The sequence below is a fragment of the Poecilia reticulata genome, chromosome 10, assembly GCF_904066995.2.
Source record: "Poecilia reticulata chromosome 10, P_reticulata-male-v2, whole genome shotgun sequence".
In the NCBI taxonomy this organism is placed as follows: Eukaryota; Metazoa; Chordata; class Actinopteri; order Cyprinodontiformes; family Poeciliidae; genus Poecilia; species Poecilia reticulata.
In genome coordinates, this window is record NC_088839.1 from 28,153,189 (window position 1) to 28,176,431 (window position 23,243).

The 23,243-nt window shown below is 38.1% G+C and overlaps 1 protein-coding gene across 2 annotated transcripts in view; it reads right to left on the reverse strand.

The window, feature by feature from the left end:
• ppargc1b (peroxisome proliferator-activated receptor gamma, coactivator 1 beta) overlaps positions 1-23,243 on the reverse strand; it is a 112,740-nt gene that overhangs the window by 86,354 nt on the left and 3,143 nt on the right. For both annotated transcript variants that reach the window (XM_008420859.3, XM_081611812.1), the window contains exons 2-4: positions 15,205-15,258; positions 11,618-11,743; positions 11,426-11,524 (exon numbers count right to left, since the gene is read on the reverse strand). In XM_008420859.3, coding sequence (XP_008419081.1) covers positions 11,426-11,506 — 81 coding nt within the window. In that variant the 5' untranslated portion in view covers positions 11,507-11,524; positions 11,618-11,743; positions 15,205-15,258. The remainder of the gene's footprint in view (positions 1-11,425; positions 11,525-11,617; positions 11,744-15,204; positions 15,259-23,243) is intronic.

The window sequence follows — 23,243 nt, forward strand, 5'->3', positions numbered from 1 at the left end:
TCATTGAAAAGTTTGTTTTATTCATTGCAAACAGAGTAATCCATTTAAAATGTTTATTCTTGGGTGATTTTGATTGTTATGGCGTAGAGCTACTGAAAGCCAAAAGCCAACTTCTCACAACTTCAAATATTACACCAGTCCAATCATTTTATTAAGATAATTTTTGTTCATTGGGCCACTTAGGACCTTCTCTGGACACCTTAAAAGTTGGGACAGGTGACTTACAGACTTTAGTCAGATTAACAATATGTTTACTGGCCAATTAAGTCAGTGCCCATGGCCAGTATAGCAGGAATTGGTCCATTTGGCAGAGTGAGAAGAAGCCAAGTCCTGCAAGAATATGAAATTAGTATCTCTATAAACCTTGTTTATAGAGATGCTAAAGTCAATTTCTTGACTTTAGACTGCAAAGTCATTTGAAAAAAGAATAATGCACCACTGAGCATCAATCTAGTTCTTTTTCTCATTGTCTCAGGCAATATTATTTTGGCATCACCTCTGATTTGACAGTGAAGTAAAATCTGGATATGGCAGAGTTATCCCAGAGTGGGTTAAGCTTCACAATCCTTTGCAACTTTTCCTACTACAGTTTTTCCTTCTACTCAACTTTCCACCAAAACACAATGAACAACCAGCTTCTTTAGCAATGACCTCTTGTGACTTACTCTCCTCATGAAAGTGTCAGTGACTGACTGTCGGATAACTGTCCAGTCAGAAGTCTTTCCAAAGATTGTGTAGTTCTAAAAATGTGTAAAATCCATTTTTTGGTGAGCTAATGTTAAAATTTTAGGGGAAACTACATTTTCAGCTGCAATTATCATATTACCAATAATTTCCACTTAAATTTACCAATTTGTGGGCATAAGTATGAGTACAAATATAGATTCACACAAAAACATCAGAAAGGAGTTGATTGAAGGGAAAGCAGATTCTGGGGTTGTGGCAAAGCTGGCAGAAATTGGACATGTCGATATGCCATGAGTCAGAGAGCATCTACCTTCCTCCTCCAAACCATACGTAAGCTGAATAATTATTTAGTTAATATATGGAAAGTAATTAATGCATATAAACATATATTTTTAGTAAATGTTTAGCTTTGCAAGATGGCAAAGTGTTATAAATGCAATACAATGTAAGCTATTGAGTGGGTAAAATGTAAGGCTTTAGAGTCAGGGTTTTGTCTAATAAATGTCTAATTAGCCATTTATGAGCCTATTCAGCGTCAAATACTAGTACAAAATACCCAATGACTGCCTGGGGCCTACAGTAACAGGAGAAAGCAGCAAAAAGATTTATTCAAAGAAGTTTCTCAATGACTTTAGCGACTGATAAATTACTCAAATTGTTGTAATTTGACTCGCTGATGAATCAGGGTCTTTGCAGGGGAATAGCTCTATCAGATCCAACCAAGAGGCTTAACCAGCTCACCAGTGTTAAACGGTGTGTAAAAGATGATTTGACAATAAAAGACTGAATATGTTTAAACCCTCTGAGGTGGATTTCAATGTGCCATAAAGATAAAAAGCATAAATTTGAAGAATAATCAGCAGCATGAGGAAATGGAGAGAGGTGATACCAGTGAATCACAACACTAACTGAAAAGCTTGGACTGAGTGCAAAAGATGAGATGGAGGAGAAATTTACATCTTCACATCCCACTCCGGTTTGAGTCACAGCGGCAACAACCTGCAACACGGCGACAGTCTGAATAGATTTTCATATAAATTAAGGTGGAAAAATGCAATAAGGAATTCCTAATAGGATCTGAATTCCCCCTGAGTCTCAGTCATGTTAGATTTTTTTTCTGTCTGCCTGATTTCTCCACCATCTTTCCTTTTGCTGCTTACTGCAATACCTAACAGAAAGAATGCTGCATGGAAATTGGATTTCAGAGATTCATCCAAGTTTCTTACAATGCAATGTAAGAAATGCAACCTGTTATACTCCACTTCCATTCTACAAACAGCATTTATTGGATCATGAGAAAGCTCAGAGCTCAAACTATCAATTGAAATAGGCAGTTCCACTAACACAAGGTCCTTCAAATGAAGCTGAAGCTTGTGGTGATGGGGGGCAGTTTGACATGCATTCAAGGGAAGCAGGAACAAAACTCATGTTGATTTGATTAAACCTAAAGCAATAATGTACAGCTCCAGTTTGACCTGAACCTGCAGGTCGGTAAGCCTTTGCTAGCACCGTTTATCCCTATTTGGAAACTGGACTAAAGGTCAACACTGCCCAAGAGCCTTACTGTGCTCTGTTATGGGATACCAAAGACAAAGGCACATGATTAGAAGAAGAAACTGCATCTGATCTTGACAGATGGATAGACCGTATCAGTCTTCCAGGACTGCCAGCACAGACTTAATGAGTCTGGCTCTTTAGCAATAATCATACCACTTCTGTACATTAAAACTGTATCCATCAAGGCTTAATGAAATCAACTGTGCTATGTTTTAATTAGCATGGGTGATTTGTTGCGTCTAACCAACACCTTCTGATTACTGCCCTGCAAAATTAGGATCACGTGAGATTTTGTTACAGGTAAAACTTAGCAAGACCATTGTGGACAAAAATCGAAGGCAATCATACAACACAATCAACAACATTTAATTTTCCATTGTTGTGTTTCAAAAAGTCACAAACACAGTTATGGAAACAGGAAGAACAAGATCTAATGATTCTATAGCTATCTTTTGTAGCATTCACTTGACGTAGGTCGTAGTAAATTGTTTTCACAATATGACTCAATATGACAAAGTCTAGAGTCTGGACTTTGACCGAGCCATTGCAACACCAGGCCTCACGTCATTTCGGCTATGCTGGTGCAGATTTGCGGCTGTGTTTGAAGTCATTGTTCTCCCAAAACCACTGGCTATTTAGTGGTGAACGGACTGGCGGTCAGTTAATCAACTGCATTTGATTTGGATCACCTGGCTGATGTAAACTTCATGAAATCTTTTGGACGTAGAAAATATGAACTGGATCTTTACTCAACGACTGATGTATTTTCACTAAAATTGTAAGAAATCAGTTGCTAATCATATTTCTTGATGTCCAGTGTGGAGAGCAGTTGTCAAAAATTACTCTGCAGTTTTTGTCACACATTTACAAGAACACTATCTATGGCGTAAAACAGTGTACACAATGGTGCAAAGTTGAGACATGCCAAGATGTCATATTACAAAGCAGCTTGGTTAATGCATTGCTGAAAAGTTAATAGTTAGCAAACTGCTTCCTCTAATAAGGTAAAATCAGTTATCATTAAAACTCTGTTAAGCAATTTTGATCCAATATTTGAGCATATATTTTCAATGATGCTCAAATCTGAGCGGTGACCCAAGTTACCAGAAAGACTGACAATGCAAATCATGACAGAAAAGTATCTTAGATGAATGAGAAAAAGAACAAAGAGCTACTGCGATTATAGAGACGACACAATAATAATCTGAATTCAGAGACAGAAGTCCAGATTTAATCAGAGATTGCATGATCTAACTGGGAGTATGCCTGCATGAATTTTTGCTGTGGTGCCAAGGAAGTCTGAGTGAGCAGCTGATGAATCACCACCTAATTAATTATTGAACACCCCCTCCACCAACCTGCCTCTGCTAGCATGGTAGCTAGCAACAGTCAAACACGTGATGGGCGGAGAGATCCATTCAACACACACACAGGGTCTAGGAGCGCGGTTAACGGGAGCATGGGCCCCTTGTGTCTCAGCAGGATGCCTGATAAACCTCAGAGGGATTTCAGAGGAAACAAACATACTCCCAGCACCATCACATACTAACACGGACCCAAAGGGAATTAGCCAAACATCAACACACTTATGTCCCTGACAAAAACTGGGTGATTCTTATGAGGTGCAAAGCACTATAAAAGACGAGTGACTATCTTAATACTACTAACCTGTGAATCTGACACCTGGGCAACAAATCACCTAAACTTTCTCACTTTACTTTCGTACTTTGTCAGGCGGACATATTGTTCCGTCTCCAACAAGGAGGATGCTGCACCAGCTGCAGCCTTAATTGTATCATCCCTAGCTATTATTAAAAATATATTTAAAAGACAAAACAAGTCATCTTATGTCATTTTGGACACTGTTTCCACACAATTGTGTGATTATATCCAAGCGCTGCTCGTGATGTGAGCAGCGCATAGTGACAGAAGGGACAGGTGAGTCACCGTGGGGCTGCAGGCTGAACACATTGCACTGCAGCACTGCACATCACGACTCACACAGACAAGAGAGGAACAGCAAGAAAGCTAATGGCACGGAATTGGGAATAAAACACAGGATGGTGGGCACAAACACACCGAAAGTAAATGCAGCGGAGACACAGCAAAAAGGCTAAATCATTGAAAAGCAAAAAAAACAACTCAGGATAGAATATATATTGAACACTGGCAGTAACGACTGTATCGAAGACATCCATCACACCTGGGAGGATCCTCAAAGCCTTGATATCTATACTCGTCTGTCTGCTGTCTGTGCAGAGCCTTCACTCCTCAGTCACCAACCAGTTTAAGACATATTTATCAGTCTACACAAAGAAGGTGATGTGCCAGCTGGCTTTCAGCCCCCGTTCGGCTGAAAGCAACAAATCAAATAGAATTTTATATCCAAATTAAATCACAGAGATTTTATATAAATCTTATTCCAACTTCCACCGAATTGTTTTGTGCATTAGCATCATCTTGTTCCTGTAATCATACAGAAGCGTAAAAAAACATGCATGAACACATGAGAAGCTTGTTTTTAATGGGTTGGAATTAGAAATAAAGTCTGCTTGAGCTCAATGCAACATTTACATCCACAAATGCTTCATGGTTGCTGAATGAGGTTGGTGACTGATTTCAAGATTAATAAAATGTCTTTCATTAGCAGACTCAAATATAAGTCCAATAATATTTTCCAACTTCCATAAATCATGAAAAAACAGAATGTTGAATTTCCAAATGGGCAATGAGGTAAAGGACGATTATGGTTTTGAGAGAGAATCTAACCAAACTTGGATTCTCTCCAATTTAAAATCCAATTTGATGCAATTTTAGATCTCAGTAATCCTGCTTTATATACATTCTTTCAATTCACAGTTGGTGAATTTATTTTGTTTGTTAAAAAAATAAACATTCTCAATGGAACAAGTCAGAATGCTTTGCTTGGCATCTACAAAGCACTCCTACTTCAGTTAATATCCACTTGAGTAAGACTGGTTTAACTGGTTTCAGAACATATTTTAGTGGAGTCCAGAGGGTAAAACCACTGAATAGGTGCTTTAAGCATCTTAAATTAGTATGGATTTACCAAAATAAATAAACGTAGTCAATAAAAACTCAAGTTTTGCTGTGGCAAATCAAAAATAAAGGGAACCTTATAAATGTAAGTTACTATTAAATAAACTGTATTATATAGGTGTTTACTGCAATATACATCAAGAATGACTTATTGACAACATTCTAAAGATTTTTGTCTGAAGTTAAATTTTTGAATTGCAACTGTAAGCCAACACAGTTACAAAACAAGGCAGGTTTGTCACTGTTCAGAGAAAGGGCAACTGAAAGTGCTTTAAAATAACGCAAAGCATACTTACTTTTATAAGTATGCAGGAAAATATTTTAAAAATTCACAATATCTATGGATATAAATGTGACTATGGTTTTCAAATATCCAAAGAACATCAAAATACTTTGACAAAAAAATGATTCTCCCAACTTTATGGTGCTGTTTAATGAATGATGGTTGGCCTACTGTATGGTGATCAAAGAGGCAGCAAGTGCTTCTGAGTTCACCTTCTTTTTACTGGAAAATAACACGTGTGCGTGTACGTGCATGTGATTTTCTCAGTAGTGAAGCGAGTTTGCCCAACCGGTGCTTTGAACAGCAGAGTGGCGTGGATGTGACAAGGCTAATATTTTACCAGCATGCATCCCTTAGCCGATTGTGTCCTGTCAAAGCAGGATGTGTTGCTGATGTTAAGTCGGACTGATCTCCGCCAAAATCCCCCTCACCCCCGTTGAGAGGGCTGAGAGTGACCCTCGACACCCGGTCAGTTATAAGCCCTGAGAGAGGTCTGAGAAGCCTTCTGTGATCTAAAGCGACTTCTCTGTGGGTCCGGTCAGGTCAACGGAAACAGAAAAGTTTTAAATACATCGTGCCGTCTTTCCATTAAACCTCCAGAGAAGCAGCAGGTTTGCAAGTCCAAAAACTTACTATTGTTATCCTGTAAAACCATAACACATTTAAAACTTAGATTACACAGTAATTCTTCCAATAACTTTTGTCATAGGATAATAATGTTAATGTTTTGATATTAAGTTTACATTAGTATATTCATGTTGTAAGCTAGCACTATGAACTACAGTTGTTAAGCTATGAATGTGTCTGTTACGCAGTTGACTGCAGGCTTGTTAGACAAACTGCATTAAACACTTCAATACTATAACAAAATATAGTGGGGGGTTGTTTATATGCCGTTTTATTTTAGAAGCAGTTGGAATAACTATTCTGTTTCTACATAAATGAAATAAATTCAATGATGTTGCAAAATGTTCTAGAATTTTACCAAATTGTTGCACAAATGCACCAATACTGTACTAAAGATTTGTATGAAGTGACAATTTAACACTGGCTGGTGCTTTTAGGCAACTGTGTTTATATGCAATAACAAATGGGGATGATCTGGTAATTTAATAGTAGCTTAGGATGAAAATAGAATAGAAATATACTTTCTTGTCCCACAGTGAGGAAATTCAGAAAAATACATAAAGGAAAAATCATAACTTTTAGTTATCCTGTAGTTAGTTGAGTGCAGACTTGACTGTAAATCATAACTTTTAGTTATGATCTACAGGCTTGACTCAACCTTTTTACGTTGACCTACATTTGTTATGAACTTACTCATCAATAAAAGAAGAGGAAGAGTTTTTGCAAAAGAAAAATTCAAACAGACACTTTCAGAATCCTCTTGGGAATTTCATAATCTTAATAGGCTGCAAGGTATAACTGTGAACTTGGAGGACCTGTTGTTGCCTTTACTTTAATATATGCAGTTTTACGAAGGATCTACTTGTTCTCTCTACGATAAAAGCCAAAACACGTTGACGTCAGCAGCAGCATCTGCAGGAACTTGTCTTCAAAGACATTGTGATTTTGCAAGACAAATGTTTGAGATGCCAACGTTGTTTAAGAATCCATCATTTTCACCTGGAGGCAACAGCATATTTTGTGTAGGACTAATCTGTAATTGACATGTTATGATGAAGAAATTAGCAAATACTCCAACTTTGATTATATGGTGACATAATACAACAAATATAGGCAGTAGTTTGTGTCATTTAGGAGACAACTCAAGAAAACTAACTCTGGGGAGTTTGAATTCTTCAAATATTGCCAGAAAAAAACCCAAAATAAAAACTAAAAACCTAAGTTTGTTAGAAAGGCAATTCCTGTCTAGGTTTGTAGAAATGGAATCTAAGCCCAAACAGCAATTTATTTTGATATATGTGGAGGTGCATGTGCAAAACAGACAGGACGAGAAAAAATGAGGCAAACGGTGCCATGCTTGTTTGTGTGTGCATGTGTGAGAGAAAACTAAAGAGACAGCGAGAAGAGGAAGCAGTCACATGTTAGAAGGAAGAAGAGAAGAGGAGGGAGGTGAGACAGCCCATCCCTCCTCTACGTCACGGTGACGCCTCCGTCCGCCCCTCCCTCCACTACAACTCACATGACTGCAGCAGGGCAGTTCTGTAACACCAGTCACGAGGATAGAGTACTACAATGACCAGCCGGCAGGGGCAAGTGTGTCTTTTACAAGTACAACCCAAATACACACACACAGCAACGGAGAGCAAAAGAAAGCCATAAGTCTGCCTTAATAACCAGTAGTAAATATTAACATATTAGTTTGCCGTTTGCACTATAAATAACCTTATCAGACTGCACATAAAGAAAGGACTTCACACTGCGATACAGTGCACAGTTTGATTCCGTTTCTGACTCAAGTTTATCTTCCCTCTTCCGTGCCAGTCAAGGACTTAGCAGCAATCCAGCATTAAAAGCCTCAGAGCAAAGCGCCGCGTAGACGTAACAGCATGCCTATTTCCATCTGAGCACTCTTCTCCCTCGCAGTTGTCCCATTTACATTCCACATCCACGTCTTTATTGGATCTGCACAGCACGGATATACTTTTGTTTTATAGTCACATTTTCCAAATCGAAATGTGTATTAGGTGTCTTGTGCATTATTTTTCCCCCTTGTGCTCAGCATGATGTGCATTTCCAACTCCCTTCTGCTGTTTGACTGATGTTTGGTTGCGTGGGTTTCTAAGGCAGAGGTGATTTGTGAACAGAAATGATTTGGTACACCACTTTTTGACTCTTCCAGGGAATTTTATTCACACCAGTGGTAACCTGATACACAATGGCGTTTTGTAATTTGGCCGTTAAGACTCACCGCCTGGGGCGCCACTTCAATTTGGGGAGAGACAAGGACAAAGACAACAAAACTGGTATCATATACACCGTGAATATGTCTTCTATTCCAATTTTACATCATTAGTCAGCAAATAATTATAACACAATATTGTTGCTTAATACTGCATTAATAATAGTGACTGCTAGTAATGGAGATATGATTCTATACTGCTCTTTTCCATGGTCATGATATCCCCTGAGCTTTAGACTCTTGGTCACTAAAATATAGATTTGGTACAGATATAAAGTACACTAAAGTCAAATCAGCCCAGTGGCCAAATACCCACCCACCAGGGCATAACATTATGACCAGCAAGGCCCCTCTTGATGTAATCTCTTCCAGATTTGCACTTAGAGATTTAAATTATTTCCAGTTTTTCATTGCAATCTATCTCAACCTGTTTTTTATTTATTTCAAAAAGGGACAATGAATATTATATATATTATACCATAGTCTCTCAGGGTACAATCATTGAAAATACACGGCAGTGCAATACAGACAAGTTAACAAGCTTCTTTTATCAAAACAGAAAATAATAAGAATAATAACGATATATAAAAAGTATTTTTTAACAAAAAAATACATCAAATTACAAATTTAACAAGAATAAAAAGCCATTGGATGGAGAACATATGTGAACATCAATTTTAAATTATTTCCACAATTTTAAATTTCGATTTAGGTCTCATCTTTGACTGGGCCATTCTAGTCCCTGAATATGTTCGAGCCATTCCATTTTAGCTAAGATGTGTTTATGTGTTTAGGGTAATGTTCCATCTGGAAGCTGATTCTTAATCCCCGTTTTCAGCTTTTTGCGTAAAACAGCATAATTGCCTAATTTTAGCTCCTTCCATTCTCCCATCAACTTTGCTTTTCTCTCTCTGTTATACAAATGCATGATGCTGCCATCGCCGTATTTCATAGCTCACTAGTCAAGTAGTCAAGGACTTCTTATATTTACAGATCCATGCAAAGCAGGAAGGCTGCTGTTTCTGACACAATTTGACTATCACATGCTTGCCCTTTTGAAACTCACTCAAATTCTTACGCTTGTCCATTTTTCTGACTTTGAGGAGAAATGTTTTCCTAATATATCCCATCCAGTTATTGGCAACATGATGAAGAAAAAAATCTAAGTAATTTAAAATGCTAATTGATGTTTGGACCTCTTATAAAGATTACTGGAAAGCAGTTTGAATGCATAAAACATGAAATATGATAGGCTACAAAATATTGCAGTGCTTTGGAATAGAGATATTGCTTATGCTGATAATGTGTGATGACTGTGATTCAATTTATTTCTGCAAAACCAATTTAAAGAGCTAAATATGTGATCAATTCCAGTGAGAATACATGAATAGTATAGCTGAGTTATGTGTAACATAATGTTCTGCAAAATATAACAGACATTGTTTTGCATCTCCCTTTAATATGCATAACATTGAGATGGCTTTCATCCACAGTATGTGTTATGTGTAGGCACATGTCACTGCTGCGGCTTATAAATAGCCCACAGTCACCCTACATCCCTCCACGCACTGATTTCAACCTGCTAGAGCTGCCAATCAGCTGTGACAGACCTCCCTTCATCCCCCACTTCACCAACAGCAACACCGATACCTCCAACCCACACACACAGCGCATCAGATGCCGCGATGACCCTGCATCATCCAGAGCAAAAACAATCACCGCAATGCAATTATGTCGCGCTGTGCTGCGGATCCTGGATCGACAGTGACAGACCCCCGAGGGGGTCTTTTCCTGCAGACTACCTGCGAGGAGATTAATCTTCGTGTGTTGCGACTGTAAATTAGAGAAGAATCAGCAAATCTCCGCTGATTTCCTGACATAACTGGCCCCTTTTAAAGCGCAGCCCCCCGCGGACCCTCCTCATCCATACACACAATCTGTTAACAGCCTGCCACCATAACCACACTTTCAGGTAAGCAGTCCAAGAATCGAGCAGATTTCAGTCAGTTTTTCCACCCAGACGCGTTTTGTAATCATTTCGATTACGCAAAGCATTACGAAAACGTAAAACCGCATCAACTTTCCCAGCTGACTCAGAACCCGCGTCTGCTCTTCTTCGTTCAGGTTTTGGAGATACAAAATCTAACAACAATAATAATAATGAGATGTCCGTGAACACATCGTGGGAAAGGTGTTGCTCAACTTTGGAGCGCTCCGGTCAGCATGCGTAGATCCGCAGGAGATCCAAAGATCCTCCAGCGCTACAAGCCCGCTGTGTCGAGGCAATCAGCTTAATAATGAAGTGGATAAATAACATTACACAGCATTAATGTGTTGCAATGCCACAACAAGAGACCTCTTCAAAAACATTTAATTAGTGTTAAAAAGAAAACAAGGAACGCAAACACATGGATTAAGCACACACAAGTTCGCCTTTCTTCACACACAGTTTAAAAATAAATAGTGAAGAAGCCAATTAATACGCCAATATAACACAATAATCCACCGGCTTGGTCCACGCATGAAGAGGCGCACCACGTGTTCCGAGTCCCCGGCACTGAAATTAAAACTTCCCTCAAGAATGCGTCTAAAGTTTCCAAAGCGCCCCTCTGCATACCAAATAATCCCGGCCGAGCAGCAGCACACCGGCTGCTTTCCGCCTCCAGATCTAACACCAACACATTTATCCGTTTTCATCCATTAAATTCCCCTATTGCCGATGGCTGATGACATTTCCTCCAAGACACGTGAAAGCCAGACACCAAGTCATTGTAGTCCACACACACACACACTCACACACGCATGCAGACCGAGAAGCCGGCTTGCACTGTGCCGGGGAGATGCTGCCGTGCAGCCCAGAGAGAGGCTCCCATCAGCCGGGCACAGCGTGCGCCAGAGCCGGCGACGTGCAGAGACGTGCCCCGCTCTGCAAAGCCCCGAGTCCCGTGTATCCTCCAAGGCTGGGATCTTACCTGGCTGCCGGAGTTTTCTGTCAGGTAACTGAAGACAAAGGACGAGAGTTCCTCATCTAATAGTGGAGCGCAGTCCGCCATCTTCTAGTGAATGAGGAGCTGCGGAGTCAGAGAGTGGAGTATAGGAGGAGGAGGAGTGAGAGCGGGCCGCCAGTAGGGGGCGCATCTATTTACTCGTGGAGACAAACATACATTAAAAGACATGCGGCTCTTCAAAAGCGGTCTCCGGGGAGCACCAAGGGGTCAATGCTTGGATTCCCGCGGCTAAATCAGGACTGCTTCACTCCAATGTCACTGCCATATAAGCTTAATAAAGATCTGTTTATAGAAATAGATAGACATATTCTCACAAGAAAGAACATTTTCTGCAATATAATCAACAGTTTACAGCAGTTAAAATGTGCTAATAAATTTTTGATGCAGCTGAGAAAGACTCAGAAATTGGAAACACGCCATGCAATGTTTTCATATACTTTTGTTGAACTAGTAGATGATATATAGCTCAAACGTGCAAATACATGTCATCATCCATAGTTTCAGTTTTGGGACTTCACTTTTAAAGTTTATTTTTGTCATTGTAGAATAACCTGGTCTGTTTCTTCCTTGTATATTTATAGAGTTTCAGCAATGTCCAGCATCACCACACATGAATTAGACCTAACATTATGACCGGCTGCTTAATGGGTTGGTTTCTCTTTTGCTGCTAAAATAGCCCTGACTAGGGCAACTGTGTCTACTATCCAGTAGCTTGCTACCATTAGCATGTGAATGTGTGTGCGAATCGGGTCTTCTGGATTGAAAAAATGTTATACCATGTTATACCAAGCCATTTAGCATTAACGTCTTAAGCAATTTCACAAGCAAGCAAGCCTTTGCTCCCAATGTGCATTATGACCAAGACATCAGTCCTCTATGCTATTTTTGACTGATGTTTTCCACTTAGGAACACCCTATAAGGGCTGCAGTTTTGTAGATGCTCTGAACAAATCATTCAGGACTTGTCAAAGTCACTCAAATCTTCACACTTATCAATTTTTACTCCAAATCAACATTTAGGACGAAGTGTTCCATTGCAGTACCATAAAGAAAAATGTAATCTGTTTCATTCACTTCAACTCTAAGTGGTCATAATGTTATGCCTGATCATTGAATACATGACATCAAACACAAATTTGAAGTGTAATCTTGGCATTGAAACTAAGAATAAAAATGAACGCCAAACTAATATGCATTAATTAAGGACATTGTTTTGTAACCACAGAAAAGAAAAAGACTAAATGTGGGGCTGATCAGTGGGGACATGCATTGTACAGTTAAAAACTCTTGAAACATTCTGCTTTCGTCTCAGATCCACAGCTATAAGTGGCAAAATCCTCTTGCTGTTGCTGGGAAACAGCAACATCGACGCCTGTCAGTTGTCTATTCCAACACAGCTGATGTTCTGCGAAACCATTCTAACCGGGTACTGTTTTCTTTTGCACTCAGGGTTTTGTATATATTTGTATTGATTCATATAGTGACAGCCCCTTTTTCCACATATTTACTGTGCCCCTTCCTGCATGAGCGCATTGGCTTATGGTTTCCTGCTAACAATAGCTTTTTTCTCATCACAAACTTCTGCAGTCTTCTCAGACAAGCAATTTTAATGCTGGCATTAAATTACACTTACATGGAGTCTATCCATTAACCAGGTGGCCTCTGACAGCAGTTGGTAACACCGGTTTTTATTTTATGCTACACTTTTCAGAATTCTGTTTGTGAACAAGATTGAAAAACAACTGAAGCAATCCTTCTACTTCACATTTGTGTTGACCTATCAGGTAAAATCCACATGCATTGGATGTACATGTACATACACTGTACATTGTTGTACATGTACATACACTGTACATTGTTGATGGTGGCTGTAACATAAAAGGTGAATGAGTTCAAGAGGTATAAATACTTTTGCAAGAAACTATGCTAAAATGTTTGAATTTAATACTTTGTTCTGCAATGGTGTTTTATTTTTATGAGCCATTTGTTTATAATCTGATAATAACAGCGATGTTATTCAACCTTGTTTCTTGAAAGTCAGCATGACTTTGCCTTTTTGGCCTGAATTAACCGGCTTTACCTAGCTTTCAACCTGACACCTAGCCTGAAGCAAAATAGCACGCTCGAGTAAATCTCGTCTTTACTGCACACAGTCAGTGGTAATTGGATGACTTAATTCTTTACAGTTTCCCCTGGCAATTTGTTGACAAGCTTCTGCACACAGAGACACTTCTAAACAGTATAGTTTAGACACAATTCTCTCTTTTGCAATTAGAGGAAAACTTACATCTTAATCCTTTGTGGTTGTATCATCAGTGGATGAGCATAATATATTTTAAGTTCATTCCAGCACATGCCTTCACTTAATCCAAACAGTTTCACTTGATAATGGACAGTCAGATCCAGGTAATGTTGAATCTGCTCTGTCAGTAGATCTCCAGAGTTTCTGAACTCATAACAGTCTTTCGGTTTTCCATATGAATGCATCTGACAGTGCACATTCAAGACCCAAGCAGATGCAAATATGTTAATTGTACCACAAAAACACAAAGTTTTCTTCATTCAGATGCAGAAACTAGAAACAAATCTGTTGCCTTATTAGTACCAGTAAAAGCAATTATCTAAACTAGGCCAGCTCCTTGGATGCAGTCAGAATGAATCCACAGTTGTATATTCCCACTACACACTCGTTACTGTTACATTTTTACTATGTGTTTCTGAAATTGTGTCAGATCCAGCAAAACAGAATGGAAAGTACACCTCAGCATTTGTTTGTTGGCACCAGTAGCTATGCATTATTGCAGTAAGCAGCTTTGCTTGAAGGCAAGTTTGTGTTTTGTTGTTGGTCAGAGGAAAAACAGTAGCTATGTAATGCAGTTTTCCTTAAAATGTTCCAGGACAAATCATGGCATTGGACAGATTCCCAATTATCCAAAACATCACAAAGCAGATAAATCCCTTTGTACAAAGGTGTTGCAGAATTAGATTTTAAAAAGAAAATGGTGCAACTCCTTTGGGCCTGAAAAAAAAAAAAGAGGATCAGCTCAGGTAAAGGTGGCAGGCATTGCTTTCTGTGAAATCAATCAAACTCATTCTAGATATAAGGTGTCAGCTGTAGGACATCATGTCTTGGTTGTATTTTTTTATTGTCTAATCCCTTAAAACAATCTTCCACACACATGTCTCTGATGACATCACACAATATATAAGACAAAAGATGTATCTTGTTTTTGTTTTTTTTCCCCTTACTCAAAGACGGAAAAAAATGTGTAAAATTTCTGGCTGCACCAACATGTTGGAGCTGTAGATGGAAACTTTTACTAGTATTACAATAAAACATTTATATAAATAGGCTAAAAAAACGATTGAGAACAAATGTCTTACTTACAACTCAGAATGACTGTAAAGCAAGACAAATTTTAAAATGACACAAATTACACAATAAGAAAAGACAAAACCAATAAATGAAATACAACATTCACAAAAACATGACACAAAAAGGTAATTAAATAGTGGAGCAGACAAAGAGTCTAAGAATGGATAAAGACAGCTTGGTGAAGAGAACAAGGCTTGACTGGAATGGTCAGATTTCATTATCAAAGACCTTCAGTGATTTTTCTGAGTCAAACTGTTAGAATAACTCCATGAAGGGTAATGATTTTTATCAACAGGACTTTTAAAGTCCCAAAAATGTTTCCGGCATTTTTGCTGGACCAACAACTACTGCTGTAGAAAATGATTACCTGGCAGACAGATTTACTGAGCCCAGTACCACCAGTTAGCACCTCCACATGCATCTGAGAGAGAAACAGAGAAGCACAATTTGACAAGTACTCATTTTGCAAGCTGTGAATATACAGGGAAGTACAAGTTGACAGACAGTTTCAAATAGAGTATATTTTGGGGTAATAAACTGTTACCTGCAAGAGACAGATGGGTTTCATACATATAATATACATTAGGAAAACTTGTCAGAACTTATTCCCAGACAACATATCAACTAACAGCGTCAGTTTTGAAAACAAAGGAAACATGTTAAAGCATATTCGTCATGTTGCTTCACGCAATATTAATCAAATCAGTGACTTTATAAGTTGAGTCAAGAGGCAGATTAAAGAAACCTACTAAATTCTATTTTGCTTCAACACAGTACGGTAGTAAAAATAACGTATGTCTTTGAATTTGATGTTTTCCTTAGCAGAAACCAAGTGAAAGGTTTTAGTAGCTAAAGGTTAGTTTGGCAGGTAGAGTATTTAGGTCATAACACCAAAGCATGAGTCACTGCGAGTGAATGGCTGGAAGGACCTATCACCTGACATGAAAGAGGCACGGGGATCATGTTTTACAACCATGGGAGCAGGAAATACTAACTTCTCCTTATGCACAGGGAATTACAAATGCTTTTTCTTCTTTACCAAAGGCAGTGATATACAAGTGTCTTTTGGGTGTGATGCAGTAATGATGGCTCATTAACATCCTCATCATGAAGGAGAAACTCATTAACTTGCAGTTAAGGTTGTCTGAATACCACTTCATCTCAAGAAATGAGAATATCATTGATAAGATAATTATTTTCAGCAAATTTGATTTTAATATGTTTATTTCAGAATAAAATTTGTTTTACACACAGTGATATAGTAAATGCAAAAAATGCTTAATATGACTCACACCTGATAAAAACTCATCAGGTGTGAGTCATACCTGATGAGTATCACTCATCAGGTATGACGAGTTTCTGAAAAAGTTGACGAGTTTCTGAAAAAGTTGAATACTGCAGAAGACCAAGAGAAATTTGATCCTAATACAGAAATGTTATGTATGTAATGTACTTTACAGTGCATGCAGAACCAAAGTTAAAGATTTGTAGTGATCTGGTCAAAGTCTGACTGAAATGCTGTGCCAGATTGGGTTTTCACAATGAAAGCTGCATCTGATTTACTTTGTGTTTGATGTTCAACTTGTTTCATAGTGTGAAACATTTAAATATAACAAGAATGAATGCACATGTTTTTCTCTAGAATATCTCAAACAGGTGTTTGTTGTCAGTAAGGGCTACATGAACTAGAATAAGCTTTGCTGATTTTGATGCATATTAAAATGGAAACTTAAAAAAAATAGGAATTTAGTGGTAGGTTTTATTCATGGTTACACATTTTTATGCAGTAAAGGACCCAAACCAACAACAATTTTATTTTAATGTACAGCATTACTCATTCCTCATCTGATTTCAACACCCACTGGCTTACACATTACGCTGTACACTATTCTTTTTCTTTTGGGCCTGAAAAAGAGACGTAGCAAGGTTTTAAGAACTGATTACTCCAATGACAAAAACAATGTCAATATGAAAACACAAATAGTAAGGCAGTCACATTAGACACAATGTGTTAGGTTTGCTTCAGGAGAACTAAACTAATGATTTAAGTCATAACAACTGGTTAAAATAGCAGCAAATGTAATTTTTTCTTCAGGGTGTTTTGTGAGTAGTGTTTGTTTTAAAGAAGCCTCCATAGCTGAAATGCCAACAAAGTACTATAAATCAAGTTCTGGTGATGCCTGGTTCTATTATTACTGCACTTTGGTGTCGTTAATGCCTCCAGTCCACTCCCAGACCCTGAAACGCAGCCAAGGAGCTCAACAACAGAGTAACCTTCAGTTTCAAAACATCTAGAGCATCTACAGCAGCATAACTAAAGAGGCATTCTTAAAGATGGAGAGGAAGAGAGAGGAACTAAACTGCAATGAGATCTCTTTTACTTAAAGGAGATGTATTATGTAAAATTCACATTTTGCACTTTCATTTGGGTACCTGCTGCTCCTAAAAATAGCCAAAGTGCTTAAAAAACCCCACACAGCTGGTTTTTGGTTATAAGTTAATGTTTCTCGAGTCTGGACCAGTTTCCAGTTTCAATGAGCCGTTTCAGAAAGCTCTGGAATGTAATGTCACTAACCAGTAGGCACTGCCCATCACCTAGCAACCCGAGCAAGGCCCAACCTGTTACCTAGCAACCCAAGCTGAGCTCTAGTACATTTGGTCAGCTGGTTTGCTGCTGTACACACTGTACAATGGCTGCTGGAAAAGACGAGTGTTTTGTTGTTGGATTGCCATAGAGCAGTGCTTCTCAATTCCAGTCCTCAGGCCCCCCTGCTCTGCATGTTTTAGATGTGCTTCTATTCCAAAACAGCTGATTCAGATTATTGCATGCCCATCAAGTACTGCAGAAGCCTGTTAGTCACGCACAGATTCAATCCAGATGTGTGGCAGAAGGGAACACCTAAAACATGCAGGGCAAGGGGGCCTGAGGACCAGAATTGAGAAACAATGCCATAGAGAAACCACTTGCTGGATTCTTGTTGGTTGTGCAGGAGGCTCCACGTCTGCTTTTCAGATATGTGCAGTTGTATAATTGGATCTGTTTCCAGCCATTTTCATGTAAATATTGAGTTGGGGGGACAGCAGCAGCTTATTTAAATTTAAAGTGACAAGAAGCCCTACAAGACAGCTCCTGAAAGGTGGTCAAATAGGCAGAACTGAGCAGATTAAAATCTCATTATCTAAGAATCTTTTTAGTGCAAAAATGTAGTGAACATGTTTCGAATAGCTCATATCTATCCAAATCAGGTCAAGGAAGCATAGGTCACCTTTAAGAGCATACCACAAATAACTCAGAACTATGTCTTTGTTAAGTTTTCTGTGTGCAAAATGACAAAAAGGGAACTAGAATATGCAGTGAGACCCTGAAGCCTACAGGAGCTTTACACAACAAATGCCTTTCTACTCCTAGAAAAAAACTCCATTCAAAATGACAAACAGGCAATAAGCTGCAGCAACCAGGGCAACATTAATACCTTCGTATATCACACCAAGCTGCAGCTGACCACAACAAACACCAAAAACAATCAATACCACTGAAGTATAAATACTGAGGATGTGTGTCTCACTCATATCCAGACCATTAAAATGGACATTTCTCTGATTTTTGTCCCCGAGGTCATGCAGTCTCAATCCAAGCTCATGATCTGAGGTCAGGCTGTCGTTGAGCTGGGCTGGCATTGTGAGGCGGTTCTTGGGATAACTGCAGTATTTTACTGAAGTGGGCTTTCTAGCTGCACTCAAGCTTATGTTGTTAGGCGTTTCTGTGCCTTAATGTGCAAATGAGAAGATAACAGAGAACTCCTGAACTTTTTAATGTCACTGCAACAGTCAGGCTGACCTCAGGTAGCTTCAGGGGTAATTGGACATTCCAGAAGCTACACCTTCATACTAAGAGGTGAGAAAGGATTTTATTAAAATTAGCTATTTATTTCTTTTAAATAATGCATGCACGCACAATTTCAAATCTTACACAATTTTGTACTCTACTAAACAATGTATGCTTGTACACCCTTTTACTATTTGTTCATGCAAAAGGTCAGTGAAAACTTCTCTTCAAAAACCTAAAAGCCTTTTATGAAACCTACCAAGAACAGGTGTGTGAGAACTTACAGCGGACATTTTGAATTAATAGGACAGTAAATCAAAGTATGTTTTGGAATGGTTTGTATCCTTTTCTTTTGGTAGACACAGCTGTTGAAGGAACTAGTGCTAATATTAGAATGAATGTAGCATCTTATGGGTTGACAACAGAAGTGAGCCAGTAGGAAAAACAAACGTCATCCAGAAAACTAGAAAACTAGGAGCTAGTTAGCCTAGCGGTGATATTAACCACCTTGAGTCACAGAGCACAATGAAGATGTCTGTACACGACTCCAAAAAGTTCCACAAGAAATATTTACATAGAATATATGAGATAAAATTTAAAAGTAAAGACCAGTGATTATGTAAAGCAAAAAAAGTAGTATTTTTAAAATGGATTTAAAACATTTTAAGTCCTTAACTTTAGATATATTAATTTAAGACTCTAATGACACCTAGACACTCTGGAGTGCTTCTCACATGTAGCTGTTCCTCTTTCCAAGGGAGAGTCCTGCTGCCATTACCTATGTGCATTGTATTTGGCTTTCCTTTCTTGAAGAAACCTCTTACTCTGTACTTCTTTGTGTACGTAAACCTTTTTAAATTTTAAAAAGGTCAAGTGTTATAATCCTTGGGATTTTCAATACGTTTATTTTGAAGTTTAGTTTCATGCTTTTACTCTTTGAAATGTATAAAGTTGTACTCATTGTTTCTGTTTGAAGAGGTCCCCATTATTCTGTAATTATTACTTCTTGTTTTTCTTTTCTCTCAGACACAGAGTTGTCGTTTTGTATATGTGAGACTTTGGACTTCTGTTAAGTCACGTTCCGTTATATTTATTATGTCCCTATGTTTTATTTTTCTGTTGTTCAGTAAATTTATTTTCTAGTTTCCTGCAGTTCTCTTCAGCTCCCTGTATTCAGTAGTTTCTCCAGATGTGAGCCCAAGCTGCAGAAAAGTTAAATCCGATACTGCAGAATAACCAATAATTAGCATAAGTTAACAAAAAAAAAGTAATTGGCTTTTAAATTTCCCATTTGTGGTGTTAATTTATGATTACAAATGATCCCTTCTGATTATTGCTGGAAAAGACCAACGGCTGGAGATGGTAGCAATGAACATATGAGATTTTAGTCTATTTGGTCAAATTTTTTAAATTTATATGTAAAATAAAAATCTATGAGTCTACAAAAAGTTTTGACAACCATTAATATTATGTCTAAATTTCAAGGCACATTGATCAATAGTCGCATTGTGTCCCGGGGACATGTTGTAATTTCACCATGTATTACAGACTTGATGGATAAAAGAAAATGGGGAGCTGTCAACATAAATCACTGAACTAATTCTGATTTGTTATTATATACTTACAGAAATAAATACAGCTGTACCATCTGAACTTTTTCAAAGGTTCAAAAATAGAATAATTTATTAGCAAAATGACACAATTACATCTCTGACCAGACATATTTGGTTCAGTAGAAGAGGAAATTGTAAATGACATCTTGACAGAATCAATTAAGATCCTTCTAAGGTTCTCTTTTTTAATCTACTTATCTGACGTAACAAGTGAGTCTGGAAGCAAAAGTCAGGGATGACAGCAAGTTTCTCCCAAAGTGTCCAATGATTCAAATCGGTCTAAAAATGAGAATACTGTTTTAGACCCTTACCCTACACAACTCTTCCACATACTCAGCATCCCAGTGTCAATGTGAACAGTGATTCACTCATAAAACAATAGCTACCTTATGTCTGCTCTCAAATCTGTTTCACATGCAGAAAACAAGTCATTATGGACTTTTCTGAAAGTACAAAAACCCACTTAAGAAAAGTCCAAAAAAGTTCAGCAAAAGAAAAAAACTCCAGCTGACTGTTTGTCTGTTGACTGTTTTATGATGTTGGGATCAAACGCAGCCAGTGAGGAGCTGAAAAGAATCTCGTCATGTAAGAAGGATGTTCCAAATATAACCGTCCAAGATATTGGAATACTCTGGAACATTGTAAACCAGGCAGCCCAGGAGGCACCCACTTAGCCAGAACATCACACTCTGCTACACTGCCTTCTCACTTCAGACACACAGGTTTAGTTTCCACAGGAATCAAGTTGAACGCTGTTTGCAGGATTAAGAGCCAAGGATGTTAATATGTCATTTCCATTATCATGCTTGTGTGGATTATTGAGATTAAAAGAAACTTCCAAACTCACTAAGCTGAGTTCTTCAAAATCCTCAAGCTGATGTCAGGCTAATCTAAAAAAAAAAAAAAAAAAAAAAGCTCAACAGGCACATTGTGTTGCTTTGTTCTTTTGCTGCTCTGTAATTGAAGTTTGGAGCGAATAAAGAATTCAAACTCTAGTAAACTTTAAATAGAAAAGCTGTTTTCCAGATGAACTGCAGTCAGACTTTGACCTGCTGACCACAGAAACTCTGACAGTAGATATTTACAGTTTGAGTGATAACAGTGTAAAAAAGAACTATTAATTACTCATCAGACAGGAATCATTTTAGGGTCATTATTGAGCACTGATCAGAGTTTTCTGATTGCCGATTTATGTTTTCGCATCCACCTGAATAATGTGTTGTGCCACTGTTTATTCTGAAAGATAATTGTTTTCTGTAAGATAATTGAACGTTTCAGTTGTCAGTATGATTTGGTACATTTTATGGTTGCAGCAGATGAAAATGTATTCAGAGTTTATTACCAAGTATATTTTTGGAATAATTTAGTTCAGCTAATGAAACAAGGCTTTGTAAAAACGTAAGTTATTTATGTGGCCTTTTGGGAAAACCACCCACATCCTGTTTTAATCTTGGGACTCAAACACATCAACACACTACAGACAGGCACAGGAAATTGGTAAAGTTATTTAATGTAATCTTAATAAGCTGTTTCTTCAGAGATACCCATGTTCTCCACCAGCATCCTGGAGAATGATCTTAAAATTAGCAAGTCTCCTGGGAAACAACCATGATTGAATACATTATCTGATTAAAGACTTTAACTTGTGGCCAAGTGATTACTGATGCTCCCTGATCTACAGCTGGTGTTGTTAAAGAGAAAGGACAAAGATAAGGAGTAAGTAACATTTTTAATTTCTGCATATTGAGAATGGTTGCATTACCACAACGCTAGATGGGAATCCTATTGGTCCTCCTACACTGTGGCTTAGTGTATCAAGGACTTGCAGGTGGGTAAGCCGCACAGCAGGAACATGACTGTAACATAGGATGACAACTGCTGGACCAAGATGAGCATTGAGAACAGGCCAGCTTCTGCTTGTTCCTGTATGCTGGTTACTTTGCAGGTATATTCCCTTATGGATGCATGGTCAGTGTGAAACCATTTCCATTCCTCATCCTAAATGTACTTCACTGAATGATGAGCATAGTGATTTATAGGAGTATGTTATTCAAGGCAGCCTGCATCATTCACTTCTAACCAGGGAATTTCATTACTTGCTTGGTCAATCTGGTGAAGAGCTGCTGGAAAAATTGTGTGTGGTGTGAATCTGAGCGAGGTAGGTTTTAATTTATCCTGTTCTATGCGTTATTCTGCTTTGCACGTGCTTCTCTACGCCTTAGCTCACTCACTTAGGTTCCTCATCGGTCCCTCTCTTTTGCAAGCTGACCTTGACTTTTGCACTACATATCACAGTGGGGGTGACAGATCATGTGTGTGTCCAGCTAAATGTCAGTGCATCCAAATACAGTTACACTACAGCTGTTGACCAGGGCACAGCCTTGCTTCCCTTACATCCCTCAAAACATGCTTTAAATATCACCAAGGAATTTTCATGTTTAAAACAGAAACACTTCATTATTCTTACTTATTTTTACTTTGCATATATTGCAACAAACCCCCTTTTCTCGTCTGGTAGTATTTTCAGAAATCCATGTTATTCAATATTTCACCTTCAACTGACCCATAAAGATTTACAAAATCCGACAAGGCACCTGAAGTTTTATAACAAATCAAAAATCGCCTTCCAGCAGTAATTCATTGATTGCATTACTGCTGATAATGTGATATTAATATTAAATTTTGTGAGCTATATATTGTGTCTGCTCTAAAGAGTGTGTAGATATATATGCACAGTAAATTGTTGAAGTACTTCTAGAATTAGGAATAATTAACAACCCTTTTTACTAAATAATTTTTACTGCTTTCTTCAGTTTCATACTATGAACAAGCCATTTTGCCATTGTAGTGAAATATGTTTATAGATTATGACAATGGATATCCAAATGCCATAAATATATTTTATGTTTTTTTTATTTTTTTCTACACCATTTTGTTTTATTTTGGTCAAGATTCCAATAAGGCTGG